Below are 16784 nucleotides of genomic sequence, written 5' to 3'. Positions count from 1 at the left end.
TGATCGACAACTTCCGTACAAGAAACGGAAGGGGACAATTGCTTCTATGGCAGCCCTGGGTTCCGATGAAGAACCCAACAGCTGCCATCAGTAGATGCCCTGATCAAGCTTACAGCGTGAACAGTGCTACTGTAAGCCTATGCAGAATGCATAAGCTGACTATGTAATATGACCATTGGAAAGACGCAGTCCAGCTCCAAAAGATAGAATGCACCAAGAAATTAGGATAAAAAAAAAAAACTTTCAATGCTTTAATTTGATCGGAGTAAAAACATTGTATCAGGATACAAAGAACAGAATGAATCAAAATTCAGCCTACGCGTTTCGGATAAACGCTATCCTTATTCACAGCTTGTAGCCATGAATAAGGATAGGTTTTATCTGAAACGCATAGGTACTTTGTGATCTCATTTAATATAAATTTTTTATGGATTATTAAAAGAAGCCTTTATTTCTTGCAAAGTTTTTTTATCCTACGAAATAAATATTTTTTCTTAGATTACTTGGTCTCGTTTATAATGCACTGTACAACTCATGTAGTGCAGTGCATTATACTGTCAGTTACTGGCAGGATCTCTATTAGACCATACTTCTGACATGGGCTAAAAGAAAGCCACCCCCGGGATAACTGTAATACATCGGCCCCCAGTCATTGCTGTTTCGGGGTGTCCTCTTAGACACCACGGTCCTTGTTTGACGGGATTGTCTTAGGGGTTAATCACCCTGGATCTGAGCTTTTACAATCCTGAGTCTTAGTGTGATAACACAGCTCAGCTGTGAAAAGTGTTATTAAGTGTCCATCATCCTTTCCCAGGTTCAGAGACAGATGCAGAGGGTGCAAGTACTTCTGCAAACTGTCAGCTATCTCCCTGCAGCTCCTTCACCATTCTGCCATGTGACGGGCTGGAGTGGGCACACTACATATGGAAGGATCTTGTGAACTGTGACACCAAGAATCTCCCCTTTAATATCACACAAGGATTGTGTTTCTAGGTGACACAGAACCACATATATACACTGTTAAAGTTGCAGTCAGAAACATGATTTTTATATACAGCTTCTCATTTCCAACTTAAACAATAACTTTAACAGTGTATATCTCTGGTTCTGTGGCACCTAGAAACACAATCCTGTTGATTGTTATTTTAACCAGTGCTTCTCGCTGCTATGGGTCAGAGGATATAGCTGTTGTGCCACCAGCCATGAAAGCAGGCCAAAATAAAGCAATAAAAGAAAGTTTCTGGATCGTCAATAAATATATTAAAAAGAAACCTTTTGATGAGTAAACCTTAGGACTGATAAAATGGTGCTTAGTACAGGTAAACATATAGGTGTATAGTACTGTCCAATGATAGGATGTTGCATAAATTATATGTATATGTACATACAAAGTTGCATCATAAACATATCAAACAATTACAAATTACTTAACACTTATTACAAAACCACTTTTCTAAGAAGTATTACCGAGGTGCTGTTGTGTTTGTTGCTTTTTATATTACATTAGGGATAGGCATTTTACAGTACATATATGGATAAAACCTAATAACCATCTCTGCAGTAAAGCACCTATCAAGCATCCCCATACCTCTCTCTGCTGCTGGTTGAGAGTATGTGAAGTCCTTTCACACAAAGAGATTGTTTCTGATAGAGTTTCTTCAACATCTTTTAATACTGGTGTTTGCTTGGTATCTACAATGGGAGAAGTAGAATGTAATAAAGCACAAAGAACATGGGTATTATTCTCCAAATAAGCTTTCCACTAGGGACTGCAATGCTCTTTAGAGAACGATACTTGAGCATTTTAACTTCAAGTGCTCGGTCCTAGTTGTAGGAAATTTCCAATTCAGATCTATTTCATTATAATGGAAAATGCTTAATTTAAATATCAAATACATCTTACAGGAACCTCTTTGGTGTATCAATCACATCTACCTCCGTGCACTGAAATATGCATTTGTTTAAACGCCATCTCTTTCATGATGGTCTCTTTCTCCAGAGAATATGGATATTTCATTTCTGCAGATAATATCAGTATAACTGCTTCCACTTGTGAATATAAATAGGAATAAAACTGAGCAGAAAAAAAATAATGGCCATATATTTTACTGATCACTGAGGAAAGTATAAAGTGAAAATCTTGTTTGGGTTTGATGACTTGGTATCATTCCTTTTCCTGCCTGGCCTCTTTCCTAGACATGCTTAAAGATGTACAGTATAGAGCCAAAGCTTACCTGCTGCATCCACAGAGTCCGCAGTCAATGCTAAAAGTCTGTCTTGTAGCCTCTAAAAATATGATACAAGTACAAGTTACACACCAAGGACACAAAGTGAAAGTATATAGTGTGTATATATATATCTCTATATTTTATATAAAACTTGTATAACATCTTACTTCATGAGCATTACATGACCTACATGACACTATAGTAAAAACAGTATCCCCAAATCATAGTAAAGCTCCTTCAGCTAGCAAAACCAGCTCTGTACTCTGCACTGGTTCTGAGCAATCACCCTACGGGTCCTTTCACACCCAACATATGCTCGCCCGACTGTAGCCAGGCAAGTGTACAGTAGTATTAGAGCTGCTAACCCCTCCGCTCTCTATAGCAAAGCATGGTTCCCCAGGCCATAAAGATAGAGCATGCTCTATCTTTTCCCTGTGCATGGCAATGTACAGTTCCACGTGTGCCACCACTGGGCGCCTTTAGCCGCCTATGGGGATGTATATGTGGCCGTAAACTTAATGCCGGATATACGTCCTTACACGACAAGTGTGAAAGGGGCCTATGGCTCCATTCACACAACTGTATCAGGTGCCGTTATCTGCCAGCACAAATTGTGGTTAGATGATGGTCCCCATAGAGGTTTACGATACCCAATCATGGTGCAGTGCGGTGCCGCAAAATATAAACCAGGTGCTAAGTTTACACTGAGGATTACAGTCCAGGTGAACACAAAGTTGTGAAAATAATGCCCAAGGCTTAAAACACATGGCTGTGCTAAATCAGAGAATCCCAGGCTACGGGCTGAACACTGTGCTCTGATGGAACCCCATGCAACATAGTGATAGATAATGCAAGGACTCCATGTGGAACAACAGCAATAAGCTATCACATTATCAGTACAGTAAAATTGATTTAAATGGACTTGCAATATTGTCCTTTAGCATCTGCTTTACATCTCCTGTTAGTCCTGCTGGTATTTAAACAGATAGTTGGACACTACTGAGCAACAGCACTCACGGCAGATTTCTATGCAATCACTTTATTAGCATAAGTCATAGACAGAACGCGTTTCGGCTTACAAAGCCTTTATCAACTGATAAAGTGATTGCATAGAAATCTGCCGTGAGTGCTGGGATACCTCTTTCTACGTTACCTGGCGGATTCCTCGCCTGTCATCGTGCACCACAATCAACGCGGAGTGCCGTCCTACCTGTATGTTGGATACTACTGAGCAACAGGGCGGCCATCAGGGGGGGCTTAGTGGGACTGTGTTAAGGGGCCCCCCGTTCACAACTAAAAGAGGGGCTCACACAGTAGCCCCCTCCCCACCCCACTGAATGTGCCCCTTAATTGGACGCACCGCACGACACCTGTGACAAGTGCGTCCTCTGACCCCGGAGGATGACGCCTGGGTCAGAAGACACACACTCGTCACGCTGCTCTATAATATAGATAGATAGATAGATAGCGCGAGAGACACACACACTGGTACACGAATGATAATTATCACAGAGAGCAATCAGAGCAGTGTGACATGACCATAGACAGCTTTCTATCCATTGGAAGTAAACATAGAAGCTTTCTATAGCAGGACAGCAAGCAGAGATCTAGGAAACCATGAGGAATTGATACAGAAAGTATATTGGAAAACTGAATAACATTTCCTTACACTAACCATATCAGTTAATTGCTGAAAGTGGACAACCCCTTTAAATCAAACAATGAAAAGTTATTTTGTATCTTATGACAGAATTATGTGTCAATATCAACGGTTATATATACATGAACAGCACATTAAGGAGTGATTGGCTGAGAGGTCACGTTGAACATGGATATGCGGTCATCACTTCTGGAAATGGACCAGAAGTAACTGAATAATTTAGGTGGTGAGTTCTGACAGTTTAGAAATTTCCCTGGATACACCTTTAAATTGATTACATAAGGAGTTCTATAATACTGCAAAGAGGTTAAGCAAAATTCTAGAAGGTGTTCGCAAGAACTGCCATTTCACTTACTGTAAGCATGACTTGGAAAGCCGCCTGGATATCTCCTTTCTTCTCCAAGAGATAGGCTAATGTCTCATGATTATTGTGCTTTTTGGCAATCTGTGATCATAAAAACAATACATTATATTGATAAGATTTCTCAAAGAAGTTAATCTTAGAATAAAATCAATTACAGACAGTCCCCTGGTTACCTACAAGATAGGTTCTTTAGGTTTTGTATTAAAGATAAAACTGGTATACCAGCGGTCCCCAACTTAAGAACACCCGACTTACAAATGACCCCCAGTTACCAACGGACCTCTGGATGTTGTGAATTTACTGTACTTTATCCTTAGGCTACAATAAACAGCTATAACAGTTTTCACTGGTGTCTGCAATTAATTCTGGTTCTTATGAGAACCCATTATTTTTAAAATCCAATTGTCACAGAGACCAAAAAAACATTTGTCTGGGACTACAATTATAAAATATGCAGTTCCGACTTACATACAAAATCAACTTAAGAACAAACCTGTTAAACTGTGTGTAAGAAACTTCTACAGGAGCTCCCAACAAGACAATATCAGTGTCCAGAACCAGCTGAACAACAGTCACTTCCAGTATTAGATCGCATATCTTTATCCAAAAAGCCTGGACAATCAGACAGTCCCACCATATATGCAAAAGGATGCCACGGCCCCCGCACTTTCTGAAACACCCGGGATCTGCAGAGTAGAATATCTGTGCCTCCTTATGAGTCCTTTAGTTCAATTAGAGATGTATTTGCCAAGGAGTTAGATAACACTGTATGTAGCTCTGTCCCTCTATCTGTTTACCCAAATCTTTTTCCCATTTCAACATACACTCACCGGCCACTTTATTAGGTACACCATGCTAGTAACGGGTTGGACCCCCTTTTGCCTTCAGAACTGCCTCAATTCTTCGTGGCATAGATTCAACAAGGTGCTGGAAGCATTCCTCAGAGATTTTGGTCCATATTGACATGATGGCATCACACAGTTGCCGCAGATTTGTCGGCTGCACATCCATGATGCGAATCTTCCGTTCCACCACATCCCAAAGATGCTCTATTGGATTGAGATCTGGTGACTGTGGAGGCCATTTGAGTACAGTGAACTCATTGTCATGTTCAAGAAACCAATCTGAAATGATTCCAGCTTTATGACATGGCGCATTATCCTGCTGAAAGTAGCCATCAGATGTTGGGTACATTGTGGTCATAAAGGGATGAACATGGTCAGCAACAATACTCAGGTAGGCTGTGGCGTTGCAACGATGCTCAATTGGTACCAAGGGGCCCAAAGAGTGCCAAGAAAATATTCCCCACACCATGACACCACATTCTGACCCTACCATCCGAACGTTTTTCCAATCTTCTACTGTCCAATTTCGATGAGCTTGTGCAAATTGTAGCCTCAGTTTCCTGTTCTTAGCTGAAAGGAGTGGCACCTGGTGTGGTCTTCTGCTGCTGTAGCCCATCTGCCTCAAAGTTCGACGTACTGTGTGTTCAGAGATGCTCTTCTGCCTACCTTGGTTGTAACGGGTGGCGATTTGAGTCACTGTTGCCTTTCTATCAGCTCAAACCAGTCTGCCCATTCTCCTCTGACCTCTGGCATCAACAAGGCATTTCCGCCCACAGAACTGCCGCTCACTGGATGTTTTTTCTTTTTCGGACCATTCTCTGCTGATCTACTGGGATTTTCACGCACAACCATCTCTAGGGTTTACAGTTTCTGAAATACTCAGACCAGCCCTTCTGGCACCAACAACCATGCCACGTTCAAAGGCACTCAAATCACCTTTCTTGACCATACTGATGCTTGGTTTGAACTGCAGGAGATTGTCTTGACCATGTCTACATGCCTAAATGCACGGAGTTGCCGCCATATGATTGGCTGATTAGAAATTAAGTGTTAACGAGCAGTTGGACAGGTGTACCTAATAAAGTGGCCGGTGAGTGTATATTGTACTTTGTGAGGGGGAGTCACTAAGTGGTGAAGTAAGCCTGAAATTTTACCTGAAACATTGCTACTCCAGATTAAATATTCAAACAAGGAGAGGGTGGAAACATTTCCAGATGGAAAGGAAATGATGAACTTATCTAAGTCTCTCAGGCAATAAAATCCCTTATTGGTCGGCCACTGAAAAACTCTTCTCTGCATCCCGGAGGAAACTCCGGCTTGCAGCAAAATGGTCGCAAGAGTATAACGACTCGAGACAAGATTGTAATGATGCCTAAATGCATCTCAAACTTGCATATTTTGTGATAACACTCGAGTCGAGTCAGAGGATCGACTCCAGTGATATGGGTTGGCAAGCCACAGCCTCAATCTGGGCCCAATGTGAGTATTAGGCTCTTGCAAACATCTCAGTAAGTTGTGCTAATCATGCCGTATTATAATAATGTCTAAGATTCGGCACCCCCAAGTCAACCGCCAATTTTGTGGTAAAATACTTCTTTGCTTTATTCCAGGGATTCTACTCCCCCATAGAAATATCATGACTTTTGTTTCAAAAGCTCAGCAAAACCCCTCAAGGTACCGGTACCGGGAGAGTCCTAAAATGTACAACAATTTAGGCAGTAGCATCATCTTTATTTAGAGGATCCGCTTAATCCATGGCAACTGGTGGGTAGTCCAACTTTGAAAGCTATTGTCTGTTGTATCCTGGCAAGATGTTTCATTTGGATGGAATTAAGTATTTACAATTTCTTAATCCTACTCTTGTGGAGGATCTGATCTTTTGGAGCTGGACTACATCTTTTTCATGCTCGCAAAACGGAGTGTCTGTGCTCAAGATACACACCAGTATAATTACAATCAGTATACAGGTGAGCTGACTATTTCTCTGTATTGTAGTTAATTTCACTCCTAAATATAAAATAGAATGGGCAGCCCGTTGAAAGGCAAAATTAAGTTTCACAAGCTTAAGCATACAATCTGTGATAGACTGTTCAGTGCTACAGACTTTATGTGGTCGGACACTCTAGAAAACTTGTTTAGTGTGTGGAACAGATTGGGCAAGGATGTATGAAGATAGGTAACAAACATAAATATGTCATCAGCAAATAATGTACATTCATGCCCCAGTGGAGGCCACCCCAATCCCTTTGATGTCACTTTTCTTGTGTATAAGGGCCGCTAAAGGTTCAATAACAAGCGCAAATAGAGCAGACGAGAGTGCACAGCCTAGTCTTGTGCACCTCCTGATTAATAAAAACAGTCTGACTGGAGCTCCTTATATGTCTTCTTGTATATCCTTTAGGGAATCCACAATTTCGTTCCATTTTCCCTCTTGGAAACTTTTCTAGTGCAGTTCCACACAAGTGATATTTGGATGAGGATAGACCACTGTTCAGACAGTCCAGCTGCGTTTTCTTATATCTTGTAACCAAGATATACATTTACATTTATTGAGTGGTTACAAGATATAAGAAAACGCAGCTGGACTGTCTGAACAGTGGTCTATCCTCATCCAAATAATGCTTGTGTGGAACTGCACTAGAAAAGTTTCCAAGAGGGAAAATGGAACGAAATTGTGGATTCGCTAAAGGATATACAAGAAGACATATAAGGAGCTCTGGTCAGACTGTTTTTATTTTTACTATTTGTTGGACGTGGGATTGATCAGTGACTGTGAGGTAGCTCCCAAAAGGGTTAAGTGTGCAACTCAGAATACTTTGACCTCCTGATTAAGAGTGGGTCGGAAAGAAGCCCCTGCAGCATCCCCGCACCTTTGGATCACTATATACCGGTAATCCCTAAAGGAGAAAAATAAAAGGCTTACCTAAACCTTCTCCAGAGCATAAAAGATATAATCCCACAACACTGAATCAAATGCCTTATGGAGGTTTAAACTTAACGGCATACAGTTATTACCCATGGGTCCACCCCACTGAGAAAGCACTGCTCTCCTGGTCCGATCACTACCCTGCCATCCCGGTATAAAACCTGTTTGGTGCTTATGAACATAAGTAGGGAGAAAGGTGTTCAATGTGAGGAACTGGTATATTTTATATGTGTAACTGTAGACAGAATTTTTTGGTGCATGTGACAATTGAATAAGAACAGGAATCATCAATATACCTTCATTATAGAGACCTTTGATAACTCTTACAGCTGATCAATGCAACCTGGGGCTAAAGTATAATAAATTACCGGTATCGAGATGTCTATTTGTAACTAGGGGTCATCTGTAAGTCGGGTTTTCTTAAATTGGGTGACTGCCTGCATTTAATTTTTCTGAAATAGTTTTCTACTGCTCTGACCTGAATAGTCTCCTCCAATCGGTAGTGTTCCAGTATTTGTAGTACTTGAGTCACTTGACCAGGGTCATACTGACACATAAGATCTATGAAGTTTTCTGTGATATGGGGCTGGTTCTGTAACAGCTCAGGGCTCATCTGGGCTCCATCCCTGCAAAAACAAAATACATGACTACTTAATAACCATAGAGATAATGCCATCTGTCCTTTATACTTTGGGTCAGCACACTCACATAAATAAAAAAAAATATATAGTTTTTGCTGTCTTTTAATACCTAAAAAATTTAAAACCTTTGAAGAATTTTTTTTTTGCCATTTCCCTATATTCTGATGCTAATAGCTTTTTCATGTTTCAGTTGACTCCTAAGCTGTCAAAGGTGTAATATTTTGCAGGACGAACTGCCTGGATACCAGTCTTGGGACTGAACAATCTGTTGATCATTTTTTATTAAAATTTTTATGTGTTGTCAAATAGTGAAAAAGTGGGGATGTAAACATTTGGACATTTTTTCCCATTACGGAGTTCACTGCCAGGAATAATAATATTTTAGGTTTTGACAGATCTGGAATTTTTGAATGCAGGGATACCCAAAATATATGATTCTGTTTTGTTATTTATTTGCATTCTATGGAATGGGTGTGATTTGAACGTTTTTGGGTTTAACATTTTTTTTTACTATATCTAAGGCCCCATAGGGTACTTCAAGGGAACCTGCCACTGCTGTTTGCAAAAATTAAGTCATGGGCAGGTTCTTATAGAGTCCTTATAGCATAGGGGTGCCCTTTTTTCACCTAAAAAAAATCTACACGACAGCTCCGTCACGCACTGCGCATGGTAGCCACATGACATAGGGAAAGGAGGTGTGGACTCAAGCGTATGGACTAAGCTCACTTCGACTCACTAGATTCTTTGCCTTTATACCAATCAATGTTTATTTTATCCTTTTCTGAGCAGAGAATCTTTTTGTGTGTAAAAAAAAAGTGTCCTTATGCTTAAGGACCTGTCCAGAACGAAATTTTTGCAAACTGTGGTGGCAGGTTCCCTTTAAAAATGATCCTGCTATGACAGCATTGGGAACTGAGAACATGGACGTTTCAAAAATGATGGTGTCCATGAGCAGCTGGCATTCATGGCCACCGATTATTGGTGGTAGCCACAGCAGTATGTTACATAATACAGCAAACACCCGTAATGTATGGAATAGTATGATACAAGTTAAAAGGGGTTGTCTACTTTCAACAAATAATTGATTACTTCATTGTGATCATAGTACAATCAAGAAGTATGTAGCTGATTCACAGCTCACACGTGTGCGAGCTGATAAGTGAAAATTGAGGACTCTTTCCAACAGGAAATTATGTCAGGTTAAAAGAAGAGCTGCAAAAATGCCTTGTCATAGCAGCAGACAAGTTTTTGAAGCTGTTGGTGCTTCCAACGTCCCCCGGACAACAAGACGCAGGATCCTTCAGAGGTTTGCAGCAGTATGTAAGCCAGCTGTCAACCTCCTCTATCCACTGCCCACAAGAATAAATGGCTCCAGTGGGCCAAACAATCCATGAAAAGTCACTTCAAAACTGTTTTGTTCACCGATAAGTGCCCCGCACCGCTCAATGGTCCAGATGGATGGAGTGGAGGATGGCTGGTTGATGGACACCCCATGCAAACACGGCTATGCCAACAAGGAGGGGGTGGAGTAATGTTTTGGGCTGGATTCATAAGGAGTGAGATTGTCAGTCCCTTAAGGATTCCTGTAGGGTAAAGATGAAGTCCATAATGTATGTGGAGTTTCTCAAACAGCACTTCCTTCCATGGTTCAAGAATAAGAACCGTTGCATCATTTTCATGCATGATAATGCATCGTCTCATGCTGCAAATAACACATCTGCACCTCTGGCTGCCTCTGGCTGCTATGGGCATGGTGTGGCCACCATGCTCCCCTGACCTCAACCCCATTGAGAATCTCTGGAGCATCATCAAAAAGGAGTGTCTATGATGGCAGGAGGCAGTTCACATCTAAGCAACAGCTCTGGGAGGGTATTCTGTTCTTATGAATAACAATTGAAGCAGAAACCATCCAAAAGCTGACAAATTCAATGGACGAGGGGTCATATGTGCAAATGTAAAATCACCAAGAATACATTTTTGACTTGAAAACTGTTTGATTTCAGTTTGTAATGACCTGCTAATGCTTATAATGTCACAAATGACCATTTTTTTGTTCTTAGTAAAAATGAAAAGGTTATCTGCTGTGCATAATAATTTGGACCATGCATGTTGAGTATTTTTTTTAAATAAATATACTGTTATCATAGGCAGTTTGTTCCCAAACTTTTCAATTATACTCGAATAGTTTATCACTGGAAAATTACAATGACTGCAATTCATATAAGTAATTTTGGAAAATATTATTTGCATAATAATTTGGAAAACAGTGTAATTAGCAAGTGATTGAGTAAACTCATGAATAGTGATGAGCAGACCCATTGAATTAAAAAAAAAAGCTGTAAGGGTACTGAACCCGGACCTGAACCAGTAACATCCACAAGCAGCGGATGCACCAAATTTGGGTGTTAACTGTTTAAATGCTGCTGGCAAAGTCGCCAGGGACATTTAAATTACCAGCCTTCACCTTTTTGGGAAAGTCATTGGGAAGTGACAATCCTCCCCAAAATGGCTGCGCCGCTTGCCACCGGCAGGATGGTGCAGGTGCACACCACCACAGGGAATTTAAATACTGCATGCGACTTTGCCAGCAGCATTGGTGCTTAACGGCAGAGGGTTGAGCCAAACCCAGCCACAAACTTATAACTTTCTGCTTTGGGTCTGCTCACCTCAACACTGTCCATGTTCATTGGAAGGAAATCTTTACTGACATAACTGTTCTTTGTTCTTAGCAAGATAATATTAAATATAATACCCATTGCCTATAAAAATATGAGAGAACCGCATCCAATAAATTGGGAAAAAGTGTAAAAAAGACAGATACTAACCTTGGATCTAGAAGGCTTTTAAGAAACTGGAAAACCAAAAATGAATCCTGCAATTGGAACCATACAGTGTTAGTATTATTACTGACACAAAAGAAAAACACTCGTTATACAAACATGTTGATTGGTCATCAATATAGAAGGGTTAATATATGAACTTTAAAAGGACACAAGATTTCTCTTTTATGTGAAGCATTGTCCGTTTACCTATAGAAAAAAATATCCTCCAGAGTCATGTGAAAATGAGCACAAAAAAAGAGTAATATCTGCCTTAGAGGAGTCAAGTTTAGAGGCTGCATGGGGAGTGTCACTTCAGATGACCTCTATCTTTGATTACCTAGAAACATGCAGCTGGAGTAAAAGTAAAGATAAAATAATGTTTCAGATCTACATACCAACCCACAATTCACTAGCTATTTTATGTGTTTTAAAAATTGAGATGATACACTTTAAATTACAAGGACCCTTAATATTACCTGGAAATACAGATTCCAAGGCCCTTTACATTGGTTTTACACACATACAAGACAGTGACATGCCTTGTCTATACTCATATTAAAGTAGTCGCCAGTAAACAGTAGAATGAACCCGGCTCAGTTATGGCAGTGGGCGATGACCACTAGACACAAGGTTTCCAGACAAGTGATTGAAAGGTTTTGTGTGGTGAAGGTCAGGAAGGTGCAGAGCTGTCTATGTTGAGAATGTGCTAATGAACTCATTAAGTGTCTGCCAGCTGAGATGATTCAATTGAGCCGGTTAGAGGTGCATGAGTACAGACAGGAAGCAGAGGCTGGTAAATACATCTCCCTGCTTTCATCTTTCATCAAACGCATGGCAGAATATGCTGGATACACTCTAGAATCAGCGACAGTTACAACATAGTCAAATGTCCTCTTCTCATGATCCTCTACAGAAAGATGCAAATTCCTAACACTTTACTGCTACAAAAAAAAGCAAAAACAAAAAAACTACTTTTCAGTTAATTTTTACTTTAAATATGACGAAGATCATCATAAGATTGCCTGGTGTCTCCTCAAATGGATGAGTTTATTCAAAGACTGCAATCCACATGCGGTTACACATGCTGCTACGTGTTACGTTTGCTAATGAACGCTAGCGCATGGGGAAGGGGGGCGGGCTTTGGCCCGATTGGATATGCGCTTCCAGTGAAACACATGTGATCAGTAACCAGCACCCAACTACTTCCATTTAAACAATACAAGACACCATGTGCTTATTAGGAAAGGCAACACTAACGGCACGTGTGACCGCACTCGAAATAAGTAGTGTAACGTTTTAGTCAATATGGACTATGTATAGGTATGAACTGCGAGGAGAAAGTGGAATAGAACAGAAGGGCAGTGGAAAGAAGTAGCTTTATCCACCTCTGTCTCTGATTAAATATAAAGTCATCAAACTTATCTTAAGAGTGGCAAGTTTTGTTCTACATGTGCTCAAGGGTTGGGAAACTACTTGGGCACCCACAAATTACAGAGTGACGTGTATTTCTGTGCATGATATCTCTACCACTCTCTCATTCAGCTCCATCTACACTCTATAAGCTTCTATGGGAAGCTGTAATTTGATAATTCTGTTAGCGAACATTCCACTTTGCAACAGTTCATATAAGACAATATAAAGAAAACTGATCTGTACTGAAGTAAACAGAGCAATCTCCTCTTACAGTTTCTGCGCACTCCTCACCCCTACCGAATTTATTCCTCTACAAGTCTAGTCCATTTTGTTCTAGCAACGTGAAAGCCATGTTTAAGAGGGAAGAGGAGGAAGAAAATACTTGAGGTAGGTACCCTATTTACTCAAGTATAAGTTGATTTTTGCAGCAATTTTTTGTGCTGTAAAAGCCCCCCCCCCCTGCTTATACTCGAGTATATAAAAAAAATAAACAAACATAGTCCTTACATCTGGCGCTCCCCTCAGCTCCTCTTCTCTCTTCTGGTTTCTGTGTAGCAGCATGGCATGGGTAAAGACGGATCAATATGCTCTGCCCGCGCACACACTATGACATGACTGTGTGGTCACCTGCTGACATCATAGTCAGTGCGCGGCTAGAGTTCATGGAGTCGTCTTTACCCATGCTGCTACACAGTGCCCCAGAAAGAGATGTAGAGCTGAGGACGCGCCGGAGGCAAGTAATGAGTTAAAAAAAAAAAAAACAACAACAACTATAATATATATATGTATGACGAGAGGCCCTGTGTGCCGGGCATATCATTAGTGAGGTGAGGCTGCTGGGCATATCATTAGTTAGGGGAGGCTGATCGGCATATGATTAATGAGGGGGAGGCTGCTGAGCATATCATTAGTGAGGGAAGGCTGCTGGGCATTTCATTAGTGGGTGGGGGGGGGGGCTGTGATAGTCAAGCCAATACATTTTCCCAGTTTTGTGTGGTAAAATTAGGTGCCTCAGCTTATATTTGGGTGGGCTCATACTCAAGTATAAATGAAAAGTGGAAAGAGATGACTTTTTGTTAAATAAAATAAATTGAAAAATATTCACATTCACAATACCTGTAGTTTTCCAATAATCTCATCCAACTGTTCACTGTAATGGGTGCAGACAAGATCAGCTGCTTTATTTGGACTCAGTGTTATCAGTTCCTAGTAAGGAAAAGAAAATAGGGGAAAAAATAGGGAAAATTTCTATGAAATGTATTATATGCTGTAGAAATATAAAGATTACGTTATTATGAGCATAAAGATTTGGAAGCACCTTGGCTGGTTCTTGAATATGAAAATGTCTCCTAGAAGCATATGTCTACTGAGTAACAGCAGTGTAAGGGAACTTCAGCTTAGTCAATATTAACACAAAACTGCTGCTATATTATGGACCGAGGCATCTGATGTATAGGGCCTGGCACTGAGAGGCTGCCAGAACAGCTAACTAGTGAGGACACCAGGACCTAAATATAGGTTATCAGTATGAAAAATGCATAGGGCAAGGAAAACCCCTTTAACACGCAGGGAACCATGAGCTGAAAATCTCGCTCACTGCTTAGGGGAAAACTATTGACAAAATTGCAGGAAATGGTACTTCATAAATGAAGGTTATACAGCAGTTTCATATTATAGTGTGCTCCAACTAACCATTTTCTGTTCTCATTTAGCCATGTACTTTCATGGGTGCTTAATTTTAACATCACAAGAAAGATCTGACTGTTCTGAAAGCATTCCCTTTTTCTCAGTACCTACAGAAAGATAATGACCACTTGAAAAGGAAAGAACCACTACAGGTGGAAAGTAAATGGGATTACAGAGCCAATTGTAGATCTTAAGCCGGTTGCACTCAGTCAAAGTATCATCATAAATATGACTAGTTTTGGGATGTCAAATACACAGTGTAGGTTTACCATTGTTCAAACCATCCTTACTTCTTATAGATTTGCAGAAAAATCCTTTACCCAATATGTGCTTGTCATCATAATTCCTTTCTAGTGGCTAACAATGTTGCAATAAAAGTATAACCTCTAACAGAACCATTAATGTGCCCCCAGTGTATTCAACAAGACCCTTTTTTATTTCTTTATCATGTCCTTATAATTCGATTTAATTCACTAGGATTCAGGAAATTAAATGTAAATAAATAGAGACTAAAATCAAAAGTCGACTTCTCTTCCAAACCCCTCCCCTAACAGGTATAATACAGCCTGTATGACTTTAAGTTTTTCTTATTGTTACAGAAAGTTCCCGTTATCCATCTCTTCAGTTGGGTGATGTGATATAATGGTTGTGTTTTATCTCATGGTAGTCACAACCTCAGCCTTAAATTCCCTGGATGATGAACTGCTAAGGTTGTACCAAACCCTCCATGGAAAGAGAACCGCCTCTTATTACAGCTACAATTGATGATCAAATCGGTGTATGTTACTCATTTATTATGTAAAAGAGGACAGTACAACCTCCCTGAATGTATTGTTTTTTTTTAGAGGGATGTAGGAAGAATAAAATTCACACTGTCCTCCCAGCAGGCAGAGAGGCTACTTGTCCATTTGATGCTGTGCTGAAGTCTTATGGAATTGTTCACAGGAACAGAGAAATCTAACATTCAATATGTATTGAACACCAATGTGTAAGGACATGTTGGTGGTTTAGTGTCAGCTAACAGTTTTCTTATAAAGAACATCTGTAAAGATTTTTTTTTTCAAATCAATAGCTCTTGGGATGTAGAACAATTTTGCCTATTATCTTTTTTTATTTGTTATACCCCTCAGATTATCTCAGTGTGTAAGTAGCTCCTGTGTTGACAAGCCCTGGAGACCGTCTTATAAACGATTCTACAAAAACTCTATAGAGGAAGAGGTCATGTGACTGTGCTCTGTGTGTGTAGCAGACCTCATTGTGTTCAGTGCTGTGGATACAGATGTCTGCTGCACAAAATAGTGAGGTACAAGATCTCCCCTGTTCCCCATCAGTTCCTTCATCCCAGTCTGTGATTCTACAGAACTTTCTCTGTTTTTCTCTTCATCTCATGCTACACCCTCCCCACCTTGTACTCTGCACTATAAACTCTATAAGGATTTATTTGTAGGAAACTCACTGGATTTAATGCTAAATTACTTTGAAAGAAAACACAAGGCTTCATGGGATCTGTGATCAGATTGAATTGGACTCAGTTTCAAGGCAGGTACAGAAAGACACAAGTCTCTGCCCACTTCACCTCTGGTGAGAAAGATCACTTTCAGAACAGAAAATGCCATAACTTTGGAAAAAAAAGGGAGAGCAGCACAATAGGGCTTAAATGGGGAATCACAAATAACAATTTGGTAAAATCATTATAACTTTACAGTAATGCTTTAATGACATCCACCAAGGCGTTTGCTCATGCAACCACAAAAAACAGTTCCCAAAAGTATACAGAAATGGAGGATACCGATACAAACAATTCAAAAACTATAAAAAAGTCCATTTTGCTTATTAAAAAAGGATATAAAATGTAACATGCAAACAAAGTCAACACAAAAGTATATATATATGTTACTACCTTTGCTTTGTTTGTGGCATTTGCACTGGTAAATTTACTAGGATAGTATAACAATATACACCATGTATTTATGGGCAGTAGTAGATGGACATGGGCAGTAGTAGAGGTCCATGGAAGCTGCTGTGATTTCATGCTGCAAAACATCACAATGAAATCTACTGATTTTGACATACCTCCATATGACTCATTGCTTTGTCCCACATTGACTGCTTCTCCTCAGAACTGTATCCAGGAAGTGACAATATATTATGGATATAATTAAAAACTTCTTGCTGTTGAGTATAAATAAATAAGCATGA

General features: G+C 40.1%; 1 protein-coding gene across 2 annotated transcripts in view; it reads right to left on the bottom strand.

Moving 5' to 3' along the window:
• Positions 1-16784, bottom strand: part of VPS8 (VPS8 subunit of CORVET complex) — a 152432-nt gene that overhangs the window by 31305 nt on the left and 104343 nt on the right. For both annotated transcript variants that reach the window (XM_072121231.1, XM_072121232.1), the window contains 7 exons: positions 16659-16757; positions 14016-14105; positions 11490-11536; positions 8502-8649; positions 4244-4333; positions 2235-2286; positions 1589-1692 (listed from right to left, as the gene is read on the bottom strand). In XM_072121231.1, the coding sequence (XP_071977332.1) occupies positions 1589-1692; positions 2235-2286; positions 4244-4333; positions 8502-8649; positions 11490-11536; positions 14016-14105; positions 16659-16757 (630 nt within the window). The remainder of the gene's footprint in view (positions 1-1588; positions 1693-2234; positions 2287-4243; positions 4334-8501; positions 8650-11489; positions 11537-14015; positions 14106-16658; positions 16758-16784) is intronic.

Source organism: Engystomops pustulosus, chromosome 8 (genome assembly GCF_040894005.1).
Source record: "Engystomops pustulosus chromosome 8, aEngPut4.maternal, whole genome shotgun sequence".
In the NCBI taxonomy this organism is placed as follows: domain Eukaryota; kingdom Metazoa; phylum Chordata; class Amphibia; order Anura; family Leptodactylidae; genus Engystomops; species Engystomops pustulosus.
Note: the sequence above shows the minus strand (reverse complement) of the source record. Positions and strands in the feature narration are given on the sequence as shown.